This window comes from Prionailurus viverrinus, chromosome D4 (genome assembly GCF_022837055.1).
Source record: "Prionailurus viverrinus isolate Anna chromosome D4, UM_Priviv_1.0, whole genome shotgun sequence".
Lineage (NCBI taxonomy): Eukaryota > Metazoa > Chordata > Mammalia > Carnivora > Felidae > Prionailurus > Prionailurus viverrinus.
The window spans coordinates 61,139,143-61,160,434 of NC_062573.1; the positions used below are offsets into that span (position 1 = coordinate 61,139,143).

General features: G+C 48.3%; 1 protein-coding gene across 3 annotated transcripts in view; it reads left to right on the forward strand.

The window, feature by feature from the left end:
* The first annotated feature begins 618 nt into the window (after positions 1–618).
* The window catches only part of GOLM1 (golgi membrane protein 1), a 56,816-nt gene continuing 36,142 nt past the window's right edge, over positions 619–21,292 (forward strand). Inside the window, exons 1-4 of one of the 3 annotated variants that reach the window (XM_047829129.1) lie at positions 9,857–10,224; positions 11,461–11,609; positions 12,780–12,928; positions 14,750–14,929. In XM_047829129.1, coding sequence (XP_047685085.1) covers positions 12,800–12,928; positions 14,750–14,929 — 309 coding nt within the window. In that variant the 5' untranslated portion in view covers positions 9,857–10,224; positions 11,461–11,609; positions 12,780–12,799. Of the gene's footprint in view, positions 769–1,167; positions 1,302–9,856; positions 10,225–11,460; positions 11,610–12,779; positions 12,929–14,749; positions 14,930–21,292 lie in introns of those variants that run through there. The other 2 variants (XM_047829131.1, XM_047829128.1) reach the window with 2 other exon arrangements.

Genomic DNA, 21,292 nt, shown 5'->3' on the forward strand with positions numbered 1-21,292 from the left:
AATTTAAGGAGACCCTGCTCAGGTGGCAGTAAGGAATCTGGGTCACCTTTCTCAAGGTGAGTCTTTGTTTTGGTTGAAAACCATGTCCACCGTGAGCATTCCCTTTAGGAGTTTGTGTATTTGCTTGTTTTTTGTTGTTGCTGGGATTTGGGAAGGGTGAGAGGAAGGCATTCCTTTCCTAGAAACCAGAGCTACGTAGGCTAGAGAAAAAAGATAAATCTTAAACTTATTCTTAGTCCTGAGCACATGTTAGAATTATCTGGAAAGCTTGATAACAAACAAAAACACCTACGTTTGGGCTCAAGACTCTGGGGATGGGACCCTAGCACTGAAATATCCCCAAAGCTCTCAGATCATTAAAACGCCTGGCCGAGGCTGTCAGGATCAGGAACCACTGCTAGAATTTTCTAGTCTGGATACCTTGCAGATCGTTAGTAGGTGATCCGGGAGGTGTGGCCTAACGGTGCTTCTGAAACTTCCAGGCGTTCACGCTCCCACGCTTCACCCTTAGGGAGTCCCAGAAGGTCTCCCTTGCGCAGCGTCCAGGATTCTTCCTTTTATCCACTACAAAGTCTGGAGGGTCACAGCCCGAAAAATTAAAGCTTGAGAAGGAACAGCCGTGGGGACGTTAGGAACAGGGTAGGGCTGGTGGATGAGAAAAGGCAAATTTGTGAGTCTAGACCCCCGAAGTTCCTGTTACTGGTCGGCCCCTTTCCTCTGCGTAGTTTGGACCGGGACCACCGAGCAAGGAAACGCGAGTGTGGCAAGGTGGGTGGCGCTGGGTGCGGTGTCCTACATTCCGGAAACCCCCCTGCGGCCCGGGGTCGGAGTGAGGGGTGAGGGGTCGTCTCTCCCCCAGGTCCCTTTGCTCCGCGCCGCCGCGTCCCACCCTCGCGCCTCCTCTGCGGAAGCGTCGCGCCCGCTCGATGGCCGCCCTCGGAGCGGCGTCCCGCAGGGGTCGCCGGGGGACCGCGGCCGAAGCGGGGGCGCGACGCCGGCGTCGGGGCGCGGGCCTGGGGGCTGCGGCGGCGGGCCGGGGCGCGCGCACCGTGGGGCCGGCGTCCGGGCGCGGCCCCGGCCTCGCCTCCCCGCGCTCGCGGCGCCGCCTCCTCCCCACGCCGCCGGCGCGGTCCGGGGGCGGGGACTCGCCGCTGCGGAGGCCGGAGACGCGGCGGCGCTGGGCGCGGCGCAGGGCGCACGGCGCGGGGCGGACGAAAGCGCGAGGCCGGCGGCGGGGGAGCGCCAGGCGGCCTGGGAGCCGGGCCCGCAGCGCCGATCGGCCGCCGGAGCCGCGGCAGGAGGTGAGTGCGCGGCGCGCGTGTCCCGGCTCCGGGGCCGCCCCGGCCGCCTTGCCCCTCCCCGTCCCTCCCTGGCGCACCACCCGCGTCCGGAGACGGTCCCCCGGCTCGCGCCCGGGCCGCAGCCCGTCACCGGAGCCCGCTCGCGGCCCGAGCCTTCGCCGCGGGGCCGCCTCGGCCTCCGGACCCCCGGCCGCCGCGAGGGGCCGTGCGAGCTCTCTGCCCCTGCGGAGACCGGTCGGGACGCGCGGGGCCTTTCTTTTTTGTTCTCCGCTTTGTCACGCGCGTCGGCATCCGAAGTCAAAGGCTTGCAGCCCCGAAGTCGCACTAGTGCCGGTCCCGCGGGCGTGACTGGCGCCGGCGGAGGGAGGGGGGCCGCGGCGCGCCGCTCACCTCCGCGTCCTGGCACTCGGGCGCCGCGCGGGTGCCCACGTTGGCAGCGGTCGCGTCCTGGCAGGTGACCGGGAGCTGGGCGCCGAGTCCCCGCGGCCACGAGCGCCACAGCGCATCCGGAGCCCGTGTCGGGGACGCTCCGGGCGCCCTCCCTTACGTGTGTTTCTCACCTTTGGCTTGTGTGGAGGAGCATCGATAGAAGTTTTGCTCTGGTGTAAAGATAGTCTCCTGGGCTTACACATTAGTTTCTGTTTCACACCCTGTGTGCTAGTTTAATGATTCTTTTTTTTTTTTTTTTTGACACAATAAGAAAATAACCTAGTTTGATGAATGATCTTTTCAGAGGAATTTGAGAACCCTTGTATTGGGAATGCCACGATGTTGGTCGTTTTCAGATAGCCCCTTTCCAAATTTGCGTGACCAAACTTGTGTGGCCTTCATGGGTCTGAGATTTCCTTTGTCTGGGTTGGGGTCTTGAAGGCCCTAGGGCTCAAAATCCCGCAAATGTTGAGGGGCATTCCTAGGGATGGGTTATTAAGATGTCCCACAGCCTGATGAAATGTTTAACAACATTCTAGTGACTCTGTTTGGCTTATGGCCATCAGATTGACTCAAATTTAGGCAGCTTTAGTATTTCTGAAATTTTTGGAGCATGGGACCTGGGGAGGCGTGGAATCTCTTGGCGGTTTGGTCTTTGTGGGTCTCCTAGGGCATTCTAGCTCCTCCTGCTTGTGTTATAGAAGATTAAGGTAAGCTCATGTGATTGGGAAGAATGCAGAAACCAGTAATTTGGTAAGACTTGCTGTCCCTAGGCCAGAACTCAATTTTTAAGGCATCACTGGTCAAATAGACGTTGAATTCTTAGGATGTTTAAAGAAAACAATAAGCTGTTCCAGATGTATCTTGTTCTCCTATGGAGAGGTTTTCATGTATATGTGTGTGTGTGTGTGTGTATGTATGTGTGTGTGTGTGTGTGTGTATATATATATATATATATATATATTTTTTTTTTTTAATTGGTTTAGTTCAAAAATGAAGGACTGTGAATGAGAGGACTGAGTGGTGGTAGGGAGTCTGGGGGGAGGGGGTGGGTTATCAGATATGGACGACGTTGCTTTCGGGAGCTAAGGATGTCCTCTCCTTTCTAATTGCTGGCCATGGGCCCACTTATTGATGGGGGATGACAAGATTTTGTATTTATATTATTTTTTGAGGGGTGGGGCAGAATGAGGATGGTTGACTGTGTCAGCCCAGGGCTCTCTATCTTCCGTTGGCTTTTGTGGCCACCTTCCCCCAGCAGGGAGGAAACTGCTGACCTTATTGAAAATCCTCTGAATGTGCAGGCAGGCTTTCTGCATCTGAAGCACAAAGGGGAGAAGGGTAGAGCCTGGGGGAGCTGCCTCTCCAGGGAAGAGTTGGAGGCGTGGGGTGTCATTTCCAGAAGCCTGGGCTGAGCAGGTCCCATGGCTGAGCACCTTGGTGAAAGGGAGCTTAAAGGCCGCATGCCTCCCAGGAAGGGAGGGACGAGAGGCTCCATGCCCTGGTTTTAATTTAGTTGTATTATTTTTATTCCTTTTTTTTTTAATGACCTAATGTGAGAAATAACATCCATCATTTGGATAACGGAGGGGGGGCGGGGGGAAGAACCTCTTATTTTTGTTGTTGTAGTTAATATAAAAAAAAAAAGACTGTTTTACACTTCTTTTTTTGCAGAAGTAGGAGGAATGGTCTTTATAATGCTTTTGTCTCACTTCAGAAGAGTGTTGAGTGGTATTTCCATTGCTTGCCCCCCCCCCCCCCCTCGCAAGAAACATTTTTAGGTTGTGGTCATTTTCTTTTCTAGACTTTTCCAGTTACTGATGCCATTACATGAACAGTCTTGGCTTGAAGTTTAAGAACTGCTTACTAAGTTCCCAGAGTCTACTTTGCCTCACACAGAAATTTCCTACACTTTTCAGAAAAAAAAGAAGAATAAAGATGCGTGCCTTCTCAGATTGTTACAATAGCTTGATCTTCTTTTTCTTAAAACCCTTCAGGGCTGTGTTAATAGAACTTCCCCTAGCTAAGATTTTGAAGGTTAATTAGTGCCTGACAGGAGATAAATATCTATAAAAGTACTATATGATTACAATGATACAGATTATAGTTTGCTGTGGTTTCCCAAATTTTTTGATTATTCTCATAATTAAACGAAACACTTAGGATTAATTCAGTGTTGTCTAGCCGTTATCTTAATAGAAAACCATTTTTTAGTTCGTTATTTATCAATCAGGGGCACATGCTGTTATTATGGTCTTCTATCTCAAGGCCCAGTGTGCAGTCGGGGCTGGATCCCTGCTTCCCCACAGTGGAGGTGGACCCCTGTTCCAAATACTCCTTGAATTTTGAGTATTTTTTGGTCTGTTTCTCGTCAGGTCCGATTCTGTCATCATCGATTTTGCTTTGTGATGCGGCTCCTGCGGAGCTGACCAGGGATAAGAAGCCTGCACCTTCCGGGGGCTGGCTTGTGTTTGCCCATGCCTACGTTTATTGCAGTAACGTTAATTTGTGCCTTCTATATGAATCTGAAAGCTTCAGCGCCCCTGTAAGGTTTGGCTTAGTTACAGTTTTTCAGTCTACCTCGCTGTGCCGGGTGCTAAAAATCCAAGGAGTTCCTCAGGCAGCTCAGAGGGTGGTGACTTTGACCTTCAACAGAGGGGTTGAGAATGCAGATTTAGTTTCTACCTCTCCTTGCACCTATTAGTATTTTATGGTTGTATAATTAGGATACATATAATATATACTTCTAAGTTATTTTTGTGTAATTGTTGTGTTACTGAAACATAGTTGCTCGCACTTTTTGGATAAAAATAAAATGTAACTTTTAGGATTTTCTGCCCCAGCCCTGTGGAACATCTGCTATACCCTCTGGGATGCACGGTCCCTGCTGGTAGACTCAATTCTTACAGCCCAACAGCCAGAGACCAGGCATACGTGAATGGGAGTGGTTGTGTCCCAATAAAACCTTATTTATGAACATCCACATTTTAGTTGCATGTGCCTTTCACATGTCATGAAATCTTATTCTTTTGATTTTTTTTCCAGCCATTAAGAACTATGAAAACTAAGCTTACGGGCAGTCTACAGAAACAGGTGGCTGGCAGGATTCAGCCTTTGGGCTGCAGTTTGCCAACTCTGGATCTGGAGGAAATATTTGGGAGTTCTTGCCAAGAGGTAGTCTTGGCATTCATGTAGGAGGCGGCCTTTCTTCAGAAAATTCCAAGTGCTGGAAAAAAACACAGTGGGATTTGGTTGCTCTCATTCATTTCATTCATCCATCTTGCTCTCTGATTATTTCCACTATGTAATATTATATACACTTATTAACCTTTAAGGGTTTTTTTTAAAGGTTTTTTTGGAGGTATAATTGACATGTGATGTTATGCTAGTTTCAAGATGTACAGTGTAATAATTCAGTCTTTGTACCTATTGCAAAATGATCACCACAGTACGTTTGTCACCACAGTTACAAAATTGTTTTCCTAGTGGGGAGAACGTTTAAGATGTACTCTCAGCAAAGTCAAATATGCAGTACAGTGTTACTAACTGTAGTCTCCACGCTGATGAAGCCTTTTCTTTATAAACCGTCAGCTTCCAGACTTGGGGAAAACGTGGTGTTTATAATTGGGGGTTGAGGAAGTGAGAGGAGGAGATTCTCTGCCCTTCCTGGTAAGTTTTTAGAGCAATTCAAGAAGAGTGCAATGGACCTGGTCATTCAGTCCTAACGGTTTAGAGCAGGAGTTGACAGACTTCTCTTAGGGGCCAGATAATAAGTATTTTAACCAGTTTAGTCCTCGTAGTAACCCTGTGAGTAGATGTGGATAAGCTCTTCAACTCTGCCTTGTGGCCACAAAACCACGGTGCGCGATAAAAGGAACAGGCCTGGCTGTATTTACAGAGCAGGCCTACTACAAGGGGCTGGTATGCTGACCCCTGGCTTGGAGACCTTCTTGGGGCATCTTAGAATATCTTTATACCCTCAAAAAAATGTTGGTGACTGACAGCACCGAGCTGGGGCATTCTCAGGTCTGTTTGCTCACTGCGGGACGTCTGAACTTCCTGCTGAGCACCTCTCTGGCTGTCCAAGATCATGCGAGGCCATTTCCTTTGAGAAGGAATAAAGGTGGGGCTCTCTCACTGTTTGGAGAAGCCATCTTATTTCTACCGTGGTGATGTTGGTCTAACAAGCTGTTCTGATCTGATTGCTCTTAGGTACAGCTTTTGCCTATAGGATTAAAAACCCCTGTGTGGAGGGCTGCCCGGCTCGGTCAGTAGAGCAGGCAACCCTTGATCTTGGGGTTGTCGTTTTGAGCCCCATGTTGGGTGTAGAGATGGCTTAAAAAGAAAATCCTTATTTATTTATTTAAAAAAAATTTTTTTTTAAGTTTATTTATTTTTGAGACAGAGAGAGACAGAGCATGAACGGGGGAGGGGCAGAGAGAGAGAGAGACACACACAGAATCAGAAGCAGGCTCCAGGCTCTGAGCCATCAGCCCAGAGCCCGACTCGGGGCTCGAACTCACGGACCTCGAGATAGTGACCTGAGCTGAAGTCGGACGTTTAACCGACTGAGCCACACAGGTGCCCCAAAAAGAAAATCTTTAAAAAAACACAACCCTATGTAGAAGTAAGGACATGAGAAAAAAATAAAAGTATTTAACCAGTAGGTTCAAGGGGCCAGTGCATTTAGCAGATTGCTCATTTTCAGGTGTTTTTTCTTTTCTTTAAAAAAGTAATTAGTGGTTTTTGTCTTCTAGGCAAACAGTAATTTTAACCAGTAGGTTGATTTTTTTTTAAGTTTATTCATTTTAAGAGGGAGAGTGTGTGAGTGAGCAGGTATGCACGAGCAGGGCAGGGGCAGGGAGAGATGGAGAGGGAGAATATAGGGCTCGATCCCATGAACCGTGAGGTCATGACCTGAGCCAAAATGGAGAGCCGCTTAGCCGACTGAGCCACCCAGGTGCCCCTCAGTAGGTTGAATTTTAAAAATTAAGCCGGGTTTGGGGGGCACCTGGGTGGCTCAGTCGGTTGAACATTAGGCTCAGGTCATGATCTGGCAGTTTGTGGGTTCCAGCCCAACATTGGGCTCTCTGCTGTCGGCACAGAGCCTGCTTCAGATCCTCTGTCCCCACCCCACCCCCCCGCCCCTGCCCCTTTCACACGTGCACACGCTCTCTCTTTCTCTCTCAAAAATAAACATTTAAAAAAATAAAATCAAGCCAGTAGAAAGAATTGGCGGTTTTTCATGACTTCTCCAATTTACCAAGAGACTTTCGGTGCAAAAAACACACCGCTTTCTCTTTCTGCAGGAAACCTGGGCTTTCACAGAGTTCTGCTAATTTAGGTTAATCATTTTCCAGTATGTCAGATACTTGTAATCCAGCATGAGACAAAGCATTGTGAAGCCTCAGTTGCAGCCAATGTTAACACGCCTGATGTGTCTCCTACCGCTGCTGCCACCCCCCAGGTCCACAGCACTTCCAAGGTGAAGGGAGGAGGGTGTTTGGTGTGCCTGCCACCTGTAAACCGTGGCTCTGCGTGACCGTCTCAGTGTTCCTCAGGTTCCGCATTTCCTACCTGGAAGTGCCCTTCAGTTGCAGTCCCAGAAGTCGGCGCTGAAGCACCTTACCGGCCGGGGGTTCGGTGCTGGCCTCCCTTCCGCATCTCACCCTCTTACCTGGGCGGCCCTGTGTCCATTGGGAGCCCAGGGCTTTCCTAACTGTGCCTTCTGGGCAGCCGCACCCCTTCCTGGCCAGCCAAGCACTGGGTCGTAGTGAGGGGCTTCCTGGAACCTCTCTTTTTCATAACGTGGTCCTGGTCGGGGGTGCTCCTGCTGCAGCGGCAGCCGGGAGCCAGCGCCGGTGATGGGGGTTACTGTGCTTCGGGACAGCAGAGTCTACAGGATGAACACATCAGGCTGGTTCCTTATAAAGCAGCATGGTGGTGGAAGGAAGACATCCGTCACCTTTTTATGAGAAGACTCGCTGTAGAAATGGTTTCTTAATCCTCTTTCCATCTCTAATGATAATAGCATTTATTGAACAGGTACTATGCGCCAGATGTGGTTCTAAGCCCTTCTCCTATCTCAACTCATGCCGTCCTTACAGTAACCTTGTGAGGAGGAGAGTGATGCTCAGATAGGTTCTGTGGCTCCTGACAGGTGGAACCAGGGCCCCACACTGGCCAGCAGGTTCCAGAGTTTGTTCTGTTAACACTGCCCTGAGCTGCTTGCTGCTAGCACAGCACCTGTCTCCTGGCGGTTGCTCAGTATCTTTTTAGTTGGCTGGCTCAAGAAAGGAGAATATTGAATGATCATCAGAACACTTCCCTGGAAGTGAGAATTGAGTCTATATTTATAGTTTTCAGACTTGTAGTCTACCCATCCATTGACTTCTATCTGCTGGGATAACAAAAGGTCATCCAAGGATCCCATCTAGAAATATAGTCTTAGGGAATTAAGTATATGATAAAGATAGGCTTTCGAAGCCCAAGGTAAAAACAGATTTTTCAGTAAAGGGTGCTGACAGAACTGACTAGCCATTACAAAACAAACAAACAAAAAAACACCACAAAAAAAAAAAACCACAACCTGTATTTTTTGATTTTTTTTTTTTTTTACCTCTTACATCAAAAGGGAATTCCAAGTGGATGAAAGATTTAAATAAATATATGAGACCATAGGTATGTTGAGAGGAGATATGGATAAATGTATTTCTAAACTTAGAGTAGAAAATGTCTAAGTATAAACAAAATCCAGATTCAATAAGAGATGACACGATTAGGTTACTTTAAAACACCACCCACAACTAAAAACTGTGGGCAAACGATTTCAAAGAGAAAGTCAAGGAACAAATGAAAAATTGAGAAAAAAAAAAGATATTCCCATGAAAGACAAAAGGTTTGTTTAACAAAGAGCTCTTACGGATCAACAAGATGAACACCGAAGTTTAAATATGGACAGAAAATATGAAAAGGCATTTTACCAAAATGAACATACAGATCACCAGTAAATGAAAAGATGTTCATTTATGCTTATAACTAAAGAAATGTTTTGTTTTTTGTTTTTTTACTATTTATTTTGAGAGAACGAGTGAGCCAGGATGTGGAGGAGGGAGGAGGAGAGAGAGAGGAGAGAAAGAGTCTCAAGGAGGCTCTGCACTGTCAGCACAGAACCCTGGATGGGGCTTGATCCCATGAACTGTGAGATCATGACCTGAACTGAAATCAAGAGTTTGGACGCTTAACTGACTGAGCCACCCAGGCGCCCCAAGGAATGTATTTCTTCTTAAGTAGATAGACTCCATGCCCATTCATGGGGCTTGACCTCACAGCCCTGAGGTTAAAAGTCATGTCCTCTACCCGCTGAGCCAGACACGTGCCCCAAGAAATGTATTTTAAAATATCATTACTGATGAGATTGCCAAATGTTAAAATGTTTTATTTTGTGTGTTATTGTGTGAGAGAACAGACATTTCTCATACTACTAGTGTATTTACTAGAGTAAATTGTTGGAACTGCTTTGGAAGCCAATATAGTAAGAGCTATCAAAACATTTTTTTTAGAGAATTTGGATTTATAAGAGAGTTGCAAAAACAGTACGGAAGGTTCCCATGTATTCTTCCCCCAGCAATCCCCTTAATTAGTTGTCATGTCTCTATGACAGTTTGTCAGTCTTTCCCTTGCTTTTCACGATCTTGACACTTTGAAGAGTGCTAGTCAGGTGTTTCGTAGAAGGTCCCTCAATTTAAGTTCCCTTGAACTTTTCTCCCGGTGCATCGTATGAGGCGTTACGTGATGTCAGCGTGGCTCAGTGGTGACGTTTACCTTGATCACCTGGCTAAAGTGATATCTGCCAGGGTTCTCCACTGTGTGCCTGTTGTAGTTTGCTAAATATTTAGGAGGCAATAAGATTTATAAGTTTTTTTTTTAATGTTTGTTTATTTTCGAGAGAGCGAGAGTGTGCATGTGCACAGGCGAGCAGGGGAGGGGCAGAGAAAGAGGGGGACAGGATCCAAAGAGGGCTCTGTGATGCGGGGCTTGAACTCACAAACCATGAGATCATAATCTGAACTGAAGCTGGACGCTTAGCCAAATGAGCCACCTGGGTGTCCCAAGGGCCATCAGTTTTAAAGGCCTATGACCCCGCAGTACCACTTACTGAAATTTATCTCCACCTGTCTGATTTATTTCATCACCTGCAAAATGGGGGTGACCAGTGCCCCTGTCAGAGCTGATGGGAAGATTCAGTGAGCGCTGTATTTGAAACACTTGATCAGTGCCTCACGCACAGTAAGCTCCTTGCTGGTTCAGCCTCCCTTCCCAGAGCCCCTGGAAGCCAACTGTGTTTGGAATTCAGAATTCAGAGGATAATAAGATGTGCTTATATATCACATGACAGCCCCAGCAGGGTCATAACCAGACACTAATGCTTCTGCAGCAAAACATACGAATATTCACATGAAGGGAGAAAGATAAAGACTCTAAGTAGCTTCAGGTGAGTTCTGATCGGACCTTGATCTGAGTTCAGGTCAGGTTTTGTTGCTGGGGAAGTCTTTTAAAATCCCTTTGGGCTTTTAGAGCCTTTTGGATTTCAGGATTGTGGGTGAGGGATGGCACCCCTGGATAGGAGTTTGCAGACACAAACGTGGATGTGAAAGGTGTTCGTGGCAGCATGGTTGGAAATAAGCCTAGAAAACCCCGAATGATCCTCTGTAGGAGAGTGGTTAAATAAATCCTGGCACACAGTGGTGCCCCATTCAGACCTTTAAAGAGAAAAAGGCACACCATAATCTGCCTCTAGGAAAAGTACGATAAGATATATTACTAAATAATTGACATTTACAGAACAGTGTGAATGATCTTGTTTGCACTTAAAAATATGTCACTGCTCGTTTATGCATTAAGAAACATCTAGAGTGACCTCTAGAAGAGTTGCTGTGTATTAGAATCCCCTGGGAAGATTGAAAAATACCAATACCTGGGTCCTCCTCTGAAGCTGTTGAATTAGAGGGGCGCCTGGGTGGCTCAGTCAGTTAAGCATCAGACTTTTGCTCAGATCATGATCTCACGGTTTGTGAGTTCAAGCCCCACTCTGTCAACACAGAGCCTGCTTTGGATCCTCTGTGCCCCTCTCTGTCTGCCTCTCTCTCTCAAAAATAAATACTAAAAAAACAAAACAAAACCCTTTAAAGCCACCCAGTTGGGGGCGCCTGGGTGGCGCAGTCGGTTAAGCGTCCGACTTCAGCCAGGTCACGATCTTGCGGTCCGTGAGTTCGAGCCCCGCGTCGGGCTCTGGGCTGATGGCTCAGAGCCTGGAGCCTGTTTCCGATTCTGTGTCTCCCTCTCTCTCTGCCCCTCCCCCGTTCATGCTCTGTCTCTCTCTGTCCCAAAAATAAATAAAAACGTTGAAAAAAAAAAAAAAGCCACCCAGTTGGAAGTGGAGGAGTGGGGCCCGTGCTTGGGTCCCAGGCAGTGCTGGTGTCCTGCAAGGGTTGACATCACCTGGAATACAAGGGGTGATGACATCAGGTGGGAGGAGGGAGTCTTTGCACTGTGTTTTTCTCCCCAGTTGTACTTGTAGTTATATATTTATTTTTTTTTAAGTTTAAAAAGAGTATAAAAAGACTTTTGGATGGAAATCAGATATAAGGCAGTGAAAAAACACATTTGCAGCAGATACATAGAATTTTCCAGAAGTTCAGGATTTCTGAGCATTACTCTCCTTTAATAGGTACATGCTTGCTGATTGCAACTGATAATCGATTTTTAAAAAAATTATTTTCCTCTTTCATCCTGAGAGAGCAGAAGCTGGTGAGGAAGGCACCAGCAGAGGCTGAGGTCAGTTCTGTGCTTCAGCATTCTGGGGGTGCTTTATTTCAGGTGAGTCGCCGAGATTGTGCATGTCTCCATTTAGACTCCCACACTAGTACTAATTATTCAGAAGGAAGAGGTCTCCCGGTGACACACTTAGAAATACTTTAGGGCTAGAGCCGGCCCTGTCAGCTCTTCTCTGTGCTTACTCACACGAACTTAAGCTGGAGGTTGAGTCCCACATGGTCTTTGATTGCCCCTCCTCTCCCCCTCGCCCTTCACACCTTCCTCCTGCCTCCATTGTGGCCTACACCTGGCATAAAAAGGTCCCTGTTCTCAGAGATGCCTTTTGTTGTGCGTGCCACCCTCCCTCTGATAAGGTCTCATTTTATCTGGCTCAGCAAAGCCATCTGGAAAGGTCGGCTTTCCTTGTGCGTTGTGCCCAGTGCTGGTGTCTAGGCAGACCTGGTCTTGGGTGGAAGCCCACGGACAAAGCTGATGGCTCCCTTCTTGTAGAGGCCATGTCTGGGCCTCTCTGGAGAAGGGGATCGCTCCGTGCAGTTCTCCTGCTTAACGTGGACATGAACCCAGAGAGAGAAGCAGGCATTCAGAGCAAGACTGGGCCAGTGCCTCACTCCTGCTGGCAGAGCCCTACGGGGGGCGGGCGGTCCACTTACTCCGTGGGCATCCACAGTCCTGGGCGCTTTCCTGGCTTTGCTCACCAAATGCTTTAATTGGGTGTCATTAGTAATTCTGTCCAGCGTGAAAAACCCTCTCTTATTAGGCCTCAAGTAAAAAAGCCCTCTTTGGGGAATAAATCAGAAATGGATTTTTTTTCCCCCTAAAGTGATGCGGAAGCATTTCATATTTGCTACTGCTGTTCACAGAGATGATTAATTCTCAACCTGTACTGGAGAGGCAGGTACTACGCTTATCCCCATTTTACAGAGGAGGAAACAGGTGCACAAGAAGTTGTTATGTGCCCGAGGTCTCGAGCCAGCAGGGGATGGGTCTCCAGGACGATGCTCACTCCCATGAGCCTGTCCTGGGGAGGCTGGCCCACCCCCTGGGGGTGCACATCAGCGTGGGCTCCGGGTGCACTGCCCACGTGGTCTTCTCCTTGGATGGCTTCTCCTCTTGAGGCGAAAACACCTTCGAGTTGGCTGTGAGGGTGGATGTGGCCTGCTTCGGGTCCGGCACTGCTGGCGTGAAGGCTTATTTGCTTGTTTTATTTGGCAGATTCTCGCACAGCCTTTGAGATGATGGGCCTGGGAAACGGACGCCGGAGCATGAAGTCGCCGCCCCTGGTGCTGGCCGCCCTGGTGGCCTGCATCATCGTCCTGGGCTTCAACTACTGGATTGCCAGCTCCCGCAGTGTGGATCTCCAGGTGTCTTGCTGGTTTGTTTGCATGGGTGTCTGAGAGTATTTAAAGTTGCCAAGTGATGGGGTCTGACGGGTTTGCCGTTCACTACCCCCTAAAGCACTACACTCAGTGGCTTGAACGCTCCCTACCCTGAATTGGGGCCTCTACATATCCCTGCCCCCTGCCCGGGGCCAGACTTTGCACACCAGCTGTGCCCTGGGGTGGGAGAGGACCTCTTTGCTGCCAGAGCAGCCCTCTCTGCTTTTCCTGTGAGCGGACGATTTTCAGTCAAGCCACTGGGGCTGGCTCTGGGAAGGCCGCTTACTTAATTACCCTGACCGCAGCCCATCCGGTCCCCCAGTCCTCTCTAGGTCTCAGCGGTGTTGGGAATGTATGTGCATAATGCGTGTGAGAAATGTGTATGTAGAGGTGCCACTTGTTACTGGCTACTGCCAGTAACAAATCATATCAATCATATCATCCGTATCAATTAAGGATATGCATTTTAGTTTTCCATTTTGTTGTTGGTCATCGTGGGTCAGGCAGGTGCTACACAGTGACAGAGAGTCTCGTTGACCAGACTCCTGTCAGGTGCCTCTGACCCCTCTTCCCCACGAGGCCTCCGTCTTGGCCTCCCTCCACCCCTCCCGGGTCTTCAGCCGGCCCAGCTCACTTAGCAAAGAATCCTGCTAAGTCATCCCTACCTCCCAGTATCTGATCAGGCACCCGCTCCCTCTTCCTTGAAGTCTGACCCCTTGGCCTGCCTTTAGCAAGAAATCCGCCTGCCCTCTGTGTCTCCTCCTAATACTGTCCCACCACGGACCCCTCACTCTGTTGGCTCTAAACCCTTAACTGCCCTGGCTATGTTCACAGTGGAGCCGGTCCTCTCCCCTGCTGCACAGACATGAGCCCTGTTGCAGGAGTCTTGAAGGAAGTTTTCCTTGCCATGTTAATGCTGTCAGAATACTTTTTAACAGTGCTTACATACACTGTCTTCTTTTGTACACGAACTCTAAGTGGGACTTTATTTTCCCCATTTCCCCGGGGGGATGCAGGCCGAGGCACAAGAGCAGCTGGGATTCCATCCCAGTCTTTCCAGTGGCAGAGCTTGGGCTCGCAGCCATGAAACCCCATCCCATCTGAGCGTCCCCACACCTGCCTGCCCTGGCGGGGGGGGGGGGGGGGGGGTGTGCTTTCATCTGATCTTCCACTGGAGCCATTCTCTGGGCAGACGTGGGTTTGGTGTCCAGGGTTGAGGAACTGAATTTGTCTTCAGAGGATTTGTCTGCCAAAGAGTTAAGTGCTCTGTCAGCAGGGGAGGGAAACGGAACTAAATATTTGAGCACCTGGTAAAGCGTGAGGCCCTTTATGTACTTACCTCATTCCAGTCTCCCCGAGTCCCTGGGAGGGGTGCGGTGGTACTTCCTTGGAGGTCACGGTGGCCACAAGGAAGCCCAGAGAAGTGAATGCCTCTACTTATAACACTTGTCTCTCTCGAAACCCTGTCGTAGCTTCTGCACAATTCACTTCCAGTATTGTTCTTAACAGACAGAACCCCTTAAAGCACATTTTTGAGAGGAAGTGGTTTATTCTCCAGGAACACAATTTCCAGAAATTCCATGTGGGCTGTGCAGAACATGCAGAGAAGGTCTGGGGCACGAGGCCTCTGCCCAGTTAGGAGTGGGGAGTGTCTGGCTGGGGAAGGGGACTCGGGAGGAAAGGTCCAGCAGGACTGCCCATGGGGCCCTGGAGCACCTGTGTGCCACGTGTCGCTGGCTTCTGGGAGGGAGAAGCCCTCCAGGGACGGCGTGGGGTTCTCCTTCACACGCTGTGGGGTCCCTGTAGACTCGGATCCTGGAGCTGGAGGGCAGGGTCCGCAGGGCGGCCGCGGAGAGAGGTGCCGTGGAGCTGAAGAAGAACGAGTTCCAGGGAGAGCTGGAGAAGCAGCGGGAGCAGCTTGACCGGATCCAGTCCAGCCACGACTCGCAGCTGGAGAGCGTCAACAAGATATACCAGGATGAGAAGGCAAGACCCGCTTTGCTTTCCCCTCAGTTCTGTTCCAGATGCCAGTTGAGACAGCGTCGGGTTCGTCTCAGTGGGAGAATGAGCGACCGTGTGGGGACTTTTGTGATGATGTGGCATGGGCCTCTTGACCGTGCCGTGACACACTGGCTTTTCCCAGTGCCGTACGTGGTGTCCCTGTCTTCTTTATTTTGTGCATGAAAGTTGTGTCTCTTCATCCCCTTCCCCAGTTTCACCCATCCCTCACCCCCTTTCCCTCTGGAAACCGCCAGATGGTTCTCTGTGAGTCTTTTTGCTTATTTTTAGATTCCGTAGGTAAGTGAAATCCTATGACCTATTTGCCTTTCTCTGGTTTATTTCATTTAGTATAATAGTGCCTAGGTCCACCTGTGTTGTTACAAACGGCGAGATTTCATTCTCTTTTTATGACCGAGAAATATTTCGTTGTACGTTTGTACCACGTCATCTTCGTCCATTTATCTATCGATGGGCACTCGGGCTGCATCCATACCTCAGCTGTCGTGAATAATGCTGCGGTGAACATGGAGTGTCTTTCCAAATTAGTATTTTTGTCCAGGTAAATACCCACAAGTGGAATTGCTGGATCATATGGTATTTCTGTTTTTAATTTTTTGAGGAACCTCCATATTGCTTTCCACAGTGGCTGCACCAGTTTACATTCCCACCAGCCGTGCAGGAAGGTTCTTTTTCTCCACATCCTCGCCAACACTTGTTGTTTCTTGTCTCTTCGACTTTAGCCGTCTGACAGTTGTGAGGGGATATCTCACTGTGGTTTTGGTTTAGAGAAGTACTCTTCATTTACAACATTCGCAAATGTGTATTTCTCCTCTGGAAATTGTTCCAGTTTCAATGTTGTTAGAGTAAATTGCTTCCGAATTTTTCTTCATTTTTCTTGTAGGTGGGTGGCACTATTTATGCTCCTTAAATCCCCTGGAACTGATTAGAATAGGACCCAGACATCACTCACAGTGTGTATGCAGAACCCCTTAAGGCAGATTTCGGGGAGAAAGGAGAGTTCATTCTGCAGGAATAGAGTTGGCAGACACTCCATGTGGGTTTTGCAGGATGTGAAGAGAAGGTCTCTGGCCTCCAGGCCTCTGGCAGGTTGGGAAGGAAGAGTGTGGTGGGAACTGGGGAGTGTGGGGCTGGGAGGGGACCCGGGAGGGACCAGCAGGACTGGGCAGAGATGGGCTCCTTCTCCGGCCAGGGCCAGCTGGGGTCTAGAACCAGTTCTCCTGTGCAGGGAGGGAGGAAAAATAAGGGGGGTGTTTCAGGTGTCTGTCTGCCTGCTTCGACACTCCTGTGTGTGTACATGTGTCATTACCTAAAAACTGAACTCTCCTCCTTAGGAAGAGTGGCCTTTTACTCTGAGCCTCTGGCCTTTCTATGTTTTTATTTTTAGGGTTTTTCTTTTTGAAACGGTAGTGATGGGAGATAGGGGGGGGTGTGGGTCCATGTGTGGTGTTTGGTTGTTGCTTTTAGGTATCCTTGTTTTCATTTATTTGTTTTTCATGTTTATTCATTTTTCGAGAGCGGGGGACAGAGTGCGAGTGGAGGAGGGGCAGAGAGAGAGAGGGAGACACAGATTCTGAAGCAGGCTCCAGGCTCTGAGCTGTCAGCACAGAGCCCGATGCAGGGCTTGACCCACGAACCAAACCGTGAGATCATGACGTGAGCTGAAGTTAGATGCTTAACTGACTGAGCCACCCAGGCCCCGCCCCCCCTTTTTTTAATGTAAGTATCTTTGTTTTCTTAACTCCATCAGTCTACCAAGTGCTTTTGAAATTTTACCGTCCTGTGAAATCCAAAATTCTGGGCGTGATAATCTCTCACTCTGTTCAGTCTCCTCCAAACTTCTGAATATTTCATGTGTGTTGCGTGAAAGTGTGAGTGCACGTTTTGGGTGGGGAGAAGGAAAAGAGGTTGTGGGTTAATATCTGCTCGTGGGCATTCTGCTCAGGTATGGGTACATGCTAGTTTGGCTCCAGACCCCTGTAAAATGGGCGGCAAACAACCAGGTTTCCCATATCGGGTGGGCAGACTCCTCAGAGAATGTGCTGCATAAAATCGTTTGTTCCAGAGAATTCTAGGTAATGCAGTCAGTGAGGCATCATCCCACAGGTGAGTCCTCGAGATAGAAATGCTGGTTCATTTAAGTATAAGCCGATGTGGAGATAAGATGATAAGCTTGGAATTCTTGGAAATATGACTGAGCAGCTGTTTCCTGGAAACGTCTCCCTATATAAGAAGAAATGAGAGGGAACATCTTCCAGCCAGAAACCAGGTGACTCTTTCACCTTGGTCCTTTTTTTTTTTTTTCCTTAAATGTTTGTTTATTTTTGAGAGAGCACAAGCAAGGGAGGGGCAGAGAAAGAGAGAGTAAGAGACAGAGGATCTGAAGTGGGCTCTGTCCTGACAGCAGGACACCCGGGAATCACGAGATCATGACCTGAGCCAAAGTCAGATGCTTAACCTATGAGCCACCCTCACCTTAGTTCCTAATGCTTCAGTTTTATGACTTCTTTTTAAAAGGGGGCATAATGCAAGGTCTTAGCTGTCCTGCCACACGCCCAATAAGAATTGTTTGGGGGTTCAAGGTCGGGGGAGGCTCTTGTAGTTGCAATAAACAACTCACGGTAGATACTGAAAATCGAGGAGTCCCAGTAAAGAGGGTGAAACACACATCTGAAAGACAGACACTGGGAAAGAATAAGAGTCTCTTTTCATTTGGAGTTTTGAACTTTTAGAATAGGTGATAGAAAGTTGGTTTAATTTTGGGCGTGGGGGGCTAGTTTCTTAGTTCTAGGAGGATCTAAGCTATAACTCGGTGTGGTGGTAAAAGGCATGGGGTGTCCAGTCAGGCAGACCTGGGTTCAAATCCTGTTTTCCGTAGCTCCATGATATTGGGCAAATCACTTAAATTCTCTGGGCCTGTGTTTTCAGCTCTCGACTGAGAATAACAGCAGAATCACTGTTACACTTTGTGAGGTTTCAGTGAGATAATATTTATGAAAGGCTTAACACAATGCTTGACAAGGACTAGCAGCTCAAAACCCAGTAGCTGGTGTTACTACAACTAACCCTAGTGATCATAGTTAACAATAACAGCACAGACACAGGGGTAGTAGTAAACCACAGCATCAGTGGTAGTAATGCTGTTCTTTTTGGTAAGGACCTTTTTCCCCCCAGTTAAAACCGTGAAACAAAACTGTCCTACCTTTAAGAAAGGATTAAAAAGATGCTAGGGTGTCCATGAGAACCAAGAGCGAATACTGTAGCTGGGCCACAGAAAGAGTGTCCTAGTGACAGTCACCACCCCAGCGACAAGAGCTCACGTTCACGGAGTCTCTGCTTAGCCAGGCACCAAGGTAAGCATGCCACAGGGATTGTTCCCTGAATTTCTCTCAACCGCCTCATGAGATCGCCAGTCAGGCTCAGAGAATTCGTAGCCATCCCCCAGGACGAGGCCCAGACCCTGGACAGCCCCCCGGTGGGCCTCCTTCAGCTCTGCAGACACAGGGCCATGGTGAGGGGGGGCTCTCCAGAGCTCTCCATCGTCTAAATAACACGGGGGGGGGCGCAGGAAACCAGTCTGGCCCAAGTCCAAAGTTGTTGAAGCTTGGGTGATGGGATCCTGTGTGTATCTCTATGCTCCAAAAGACCACAGTATTGCAGCTAGCTCTCCTCTGGCCCTAATTCCAAATTCTCTGGCAAAAACACCTGATTCTTTCAATATAGCCAGGAAGTTCGCAGAGAAGTGGGGCTGGTCTGTCACCCATGTATGTTATTCCCCGCCCCCCACCATATGTATATATATGTACATAATGTATATGTATATTTATGTTAGGAGGGGAGCACCTGTAGTTTGAGTTGGAATGAGGCTCTTTCTCGGAATGATCAAGAGTCACCTGGTGGTCTAATAGATCCCCTGGCTACGTATGGCTGTTGACCACCTAAAATGTGGTTAGTGGGCCTGAGCAACTGAGTTTTGAATTTTATTTAGTTCTAACTATATTTAAATAGCCATATATAGGACAGCACAGGTGTGAATGATAGAGGCAGAACTCTGGTAATAAAAAGGCTGGGTTTGGCTGCTGATTAATAGTCTTGTTCAGTGGGAGAGCAGTTGGGCCAAGGCTTGGTCTTCTTAGCTTCTCTGGTGTCTTTTGCCTTTTGCTGTTTGGTTCAGAATTGGGCCTTGGGAGGTGAGGTCACCTTGTGATTGGGCGACCGGTCTCCCTGTGAATGCATCTGTCGCTCGGATGTTGGGTCTCAGAGACTATTGAATTTTTCTCAAAAGATGATGCACACACGTGTGCAGCCGTTTCTAAGTGCTCAGATCCTTACGATGCAGGTAGCTCATCTGGAGAACGGTGACAGAGACGCTGGGCGTTTTGCAGTATTGCATTTTTAAAAATAAAATTGCCTTACCAGGGTTTTTATTTTCATTTCTTTGACCCTCAAATCTGATTCCTCAATGAAATGATTTTAAGTAGAGGGCAGTAAGTTATGGGCATTATGATTAAAAGATAGAATTCTTTTTTTTTTTTTTTAAGTTTATTTTGAGGGAGAGAGTGAGCGGGGGAAGGGCAGAGAGAGAGGGGAGAAAGAGAGAGGCTCCATGCTGAAGTGCTGAGCCCAACGCGGGGCTCGATCTCATGAAGTGTGAGATCACGACCTGAGCCGAGATCAAGAGTTGGACACTCAACCGTCTGAGCCACCCAGGCGCCCCGAGAGATATAATTCTTTAAAAATAATCTAGCAGTGTTGTTAGAACGTTAATTGATGTTAATACTTTTTTTTCCTAAGGTATTTCTTACATCTTTACCCACGTTTACTGGAATCCTGGAAATTTTTTAGGAGGGGCGCCAAGTTGGAAACTTACTGCTCACCACTTTTTCCCCCGAGGTTGCCAGCTCCCCCAGAGTGGGAATATGGGTGTGTGTGCAGCGCCTCAGCTCCGAGGCCAGCTTGCTCGGGCACCCCTTCCCATGTTGCCCGGAATGGGTGGGCCCCAGTGTGAAACCTCACATGAGCTCCGGATAGCCTCGCCGTGGGTCTGTAACAAGACCTAGAACAGTGTTATTTTGCAAGCAGGAACTGCGGAGAAGTCACAAGAATAATAAGCTCGTGCCTATGTGCTCCTCCCCCAGAAAGGATTTAAAACAAAAAATATTATAAAGTTGAGGTCCCCTGTATTCTTCTTCTCTGTTCTTTCCCTCTTTCCTTCCTGCCCAAAGATAGTCACCGTCACTAACTTTCATTTAAGAGTTTTAATTCCAACATAGTTAACATACGGTGTTGTGTTAGTTTCAGGTGTACAGAACAGAGATTCACCACTTCCTTACATCGCCCAGTGCTCATCACAATAAGTGCTCTCCTTAGTCCCCAATCACCTGTTCACCCATTCACCCCGCTATTAAGAATTTCAGAGGTGATAGTTTGTTACATGTGTCGACCGGCCAGAGCATTGATCAGTCAGATTCTATCTTGGTAATTTGAATTCACCCACTGACTTTTTTTCATGTTTATTTATTTTGAGAGTGGGAGAGAGCACGAGCAGGGGAGGGGCAGAGAGAGAGAGCGAGAGAGAATCCCAAGCGGGCTCCACTGTCAGCAGAGTCCAGCGTGGAGCTCGATCTCACAAACCATGAGAGCATGACCTAAACCAAAATCAAGAGTCGGACCCTTAGCTGAGCTACCCAGGCTCCCTTCACCGATTTTTTAAAAATTTATACCGAAGTTTCTGATTTTTTTTTTTTTAATTTTAATGTTTGTTTATTTTTGAGAGAGAGAACATTAGCAGGGGAGGGGCAGAAAGAGGGAGACACAGATCCAAAGCAGGTTCCAGGCTCTGAGGTGTCAGCACAGAGCCTGATGCGGGGCTTGAACTCCCAAACCATGAGATCATGACCTGAGCCCAAGTCAGATGTTCAACTGACTGAGCCACCCAGGCGCCCTGAGTTTTGTTTTTTTATTGTAATCACTTCAACTGAGACTTCAGCTGATTCCTGAAGATGGACCTGTTGTTTTCATTTCCCTTCTTTTCTGCTTCCTCGTCTGTGGCAGAAATAGGTACGGTGAAGATGATTTGACTCCATAAACGCAATTATGCAGGCTAACATACACTTCTGTACCTTGGCAGAAACACCGGTGTAGTCGCTTTGTGAGTTGTATATGAGAAGGGATATTCAGTTTTTTGAAATACACAACAAAATGATTGTGTAAGGCAGCCTTAAATAACTTTCAGAAAAATTGCCTTTTAAATTACTGAGGGGTCCCGGGGTGGCTCAGTCCGTTGAGTGTCTGACTCTTGATTTTGGCTTCTGTCATGGTCTCAAGGTT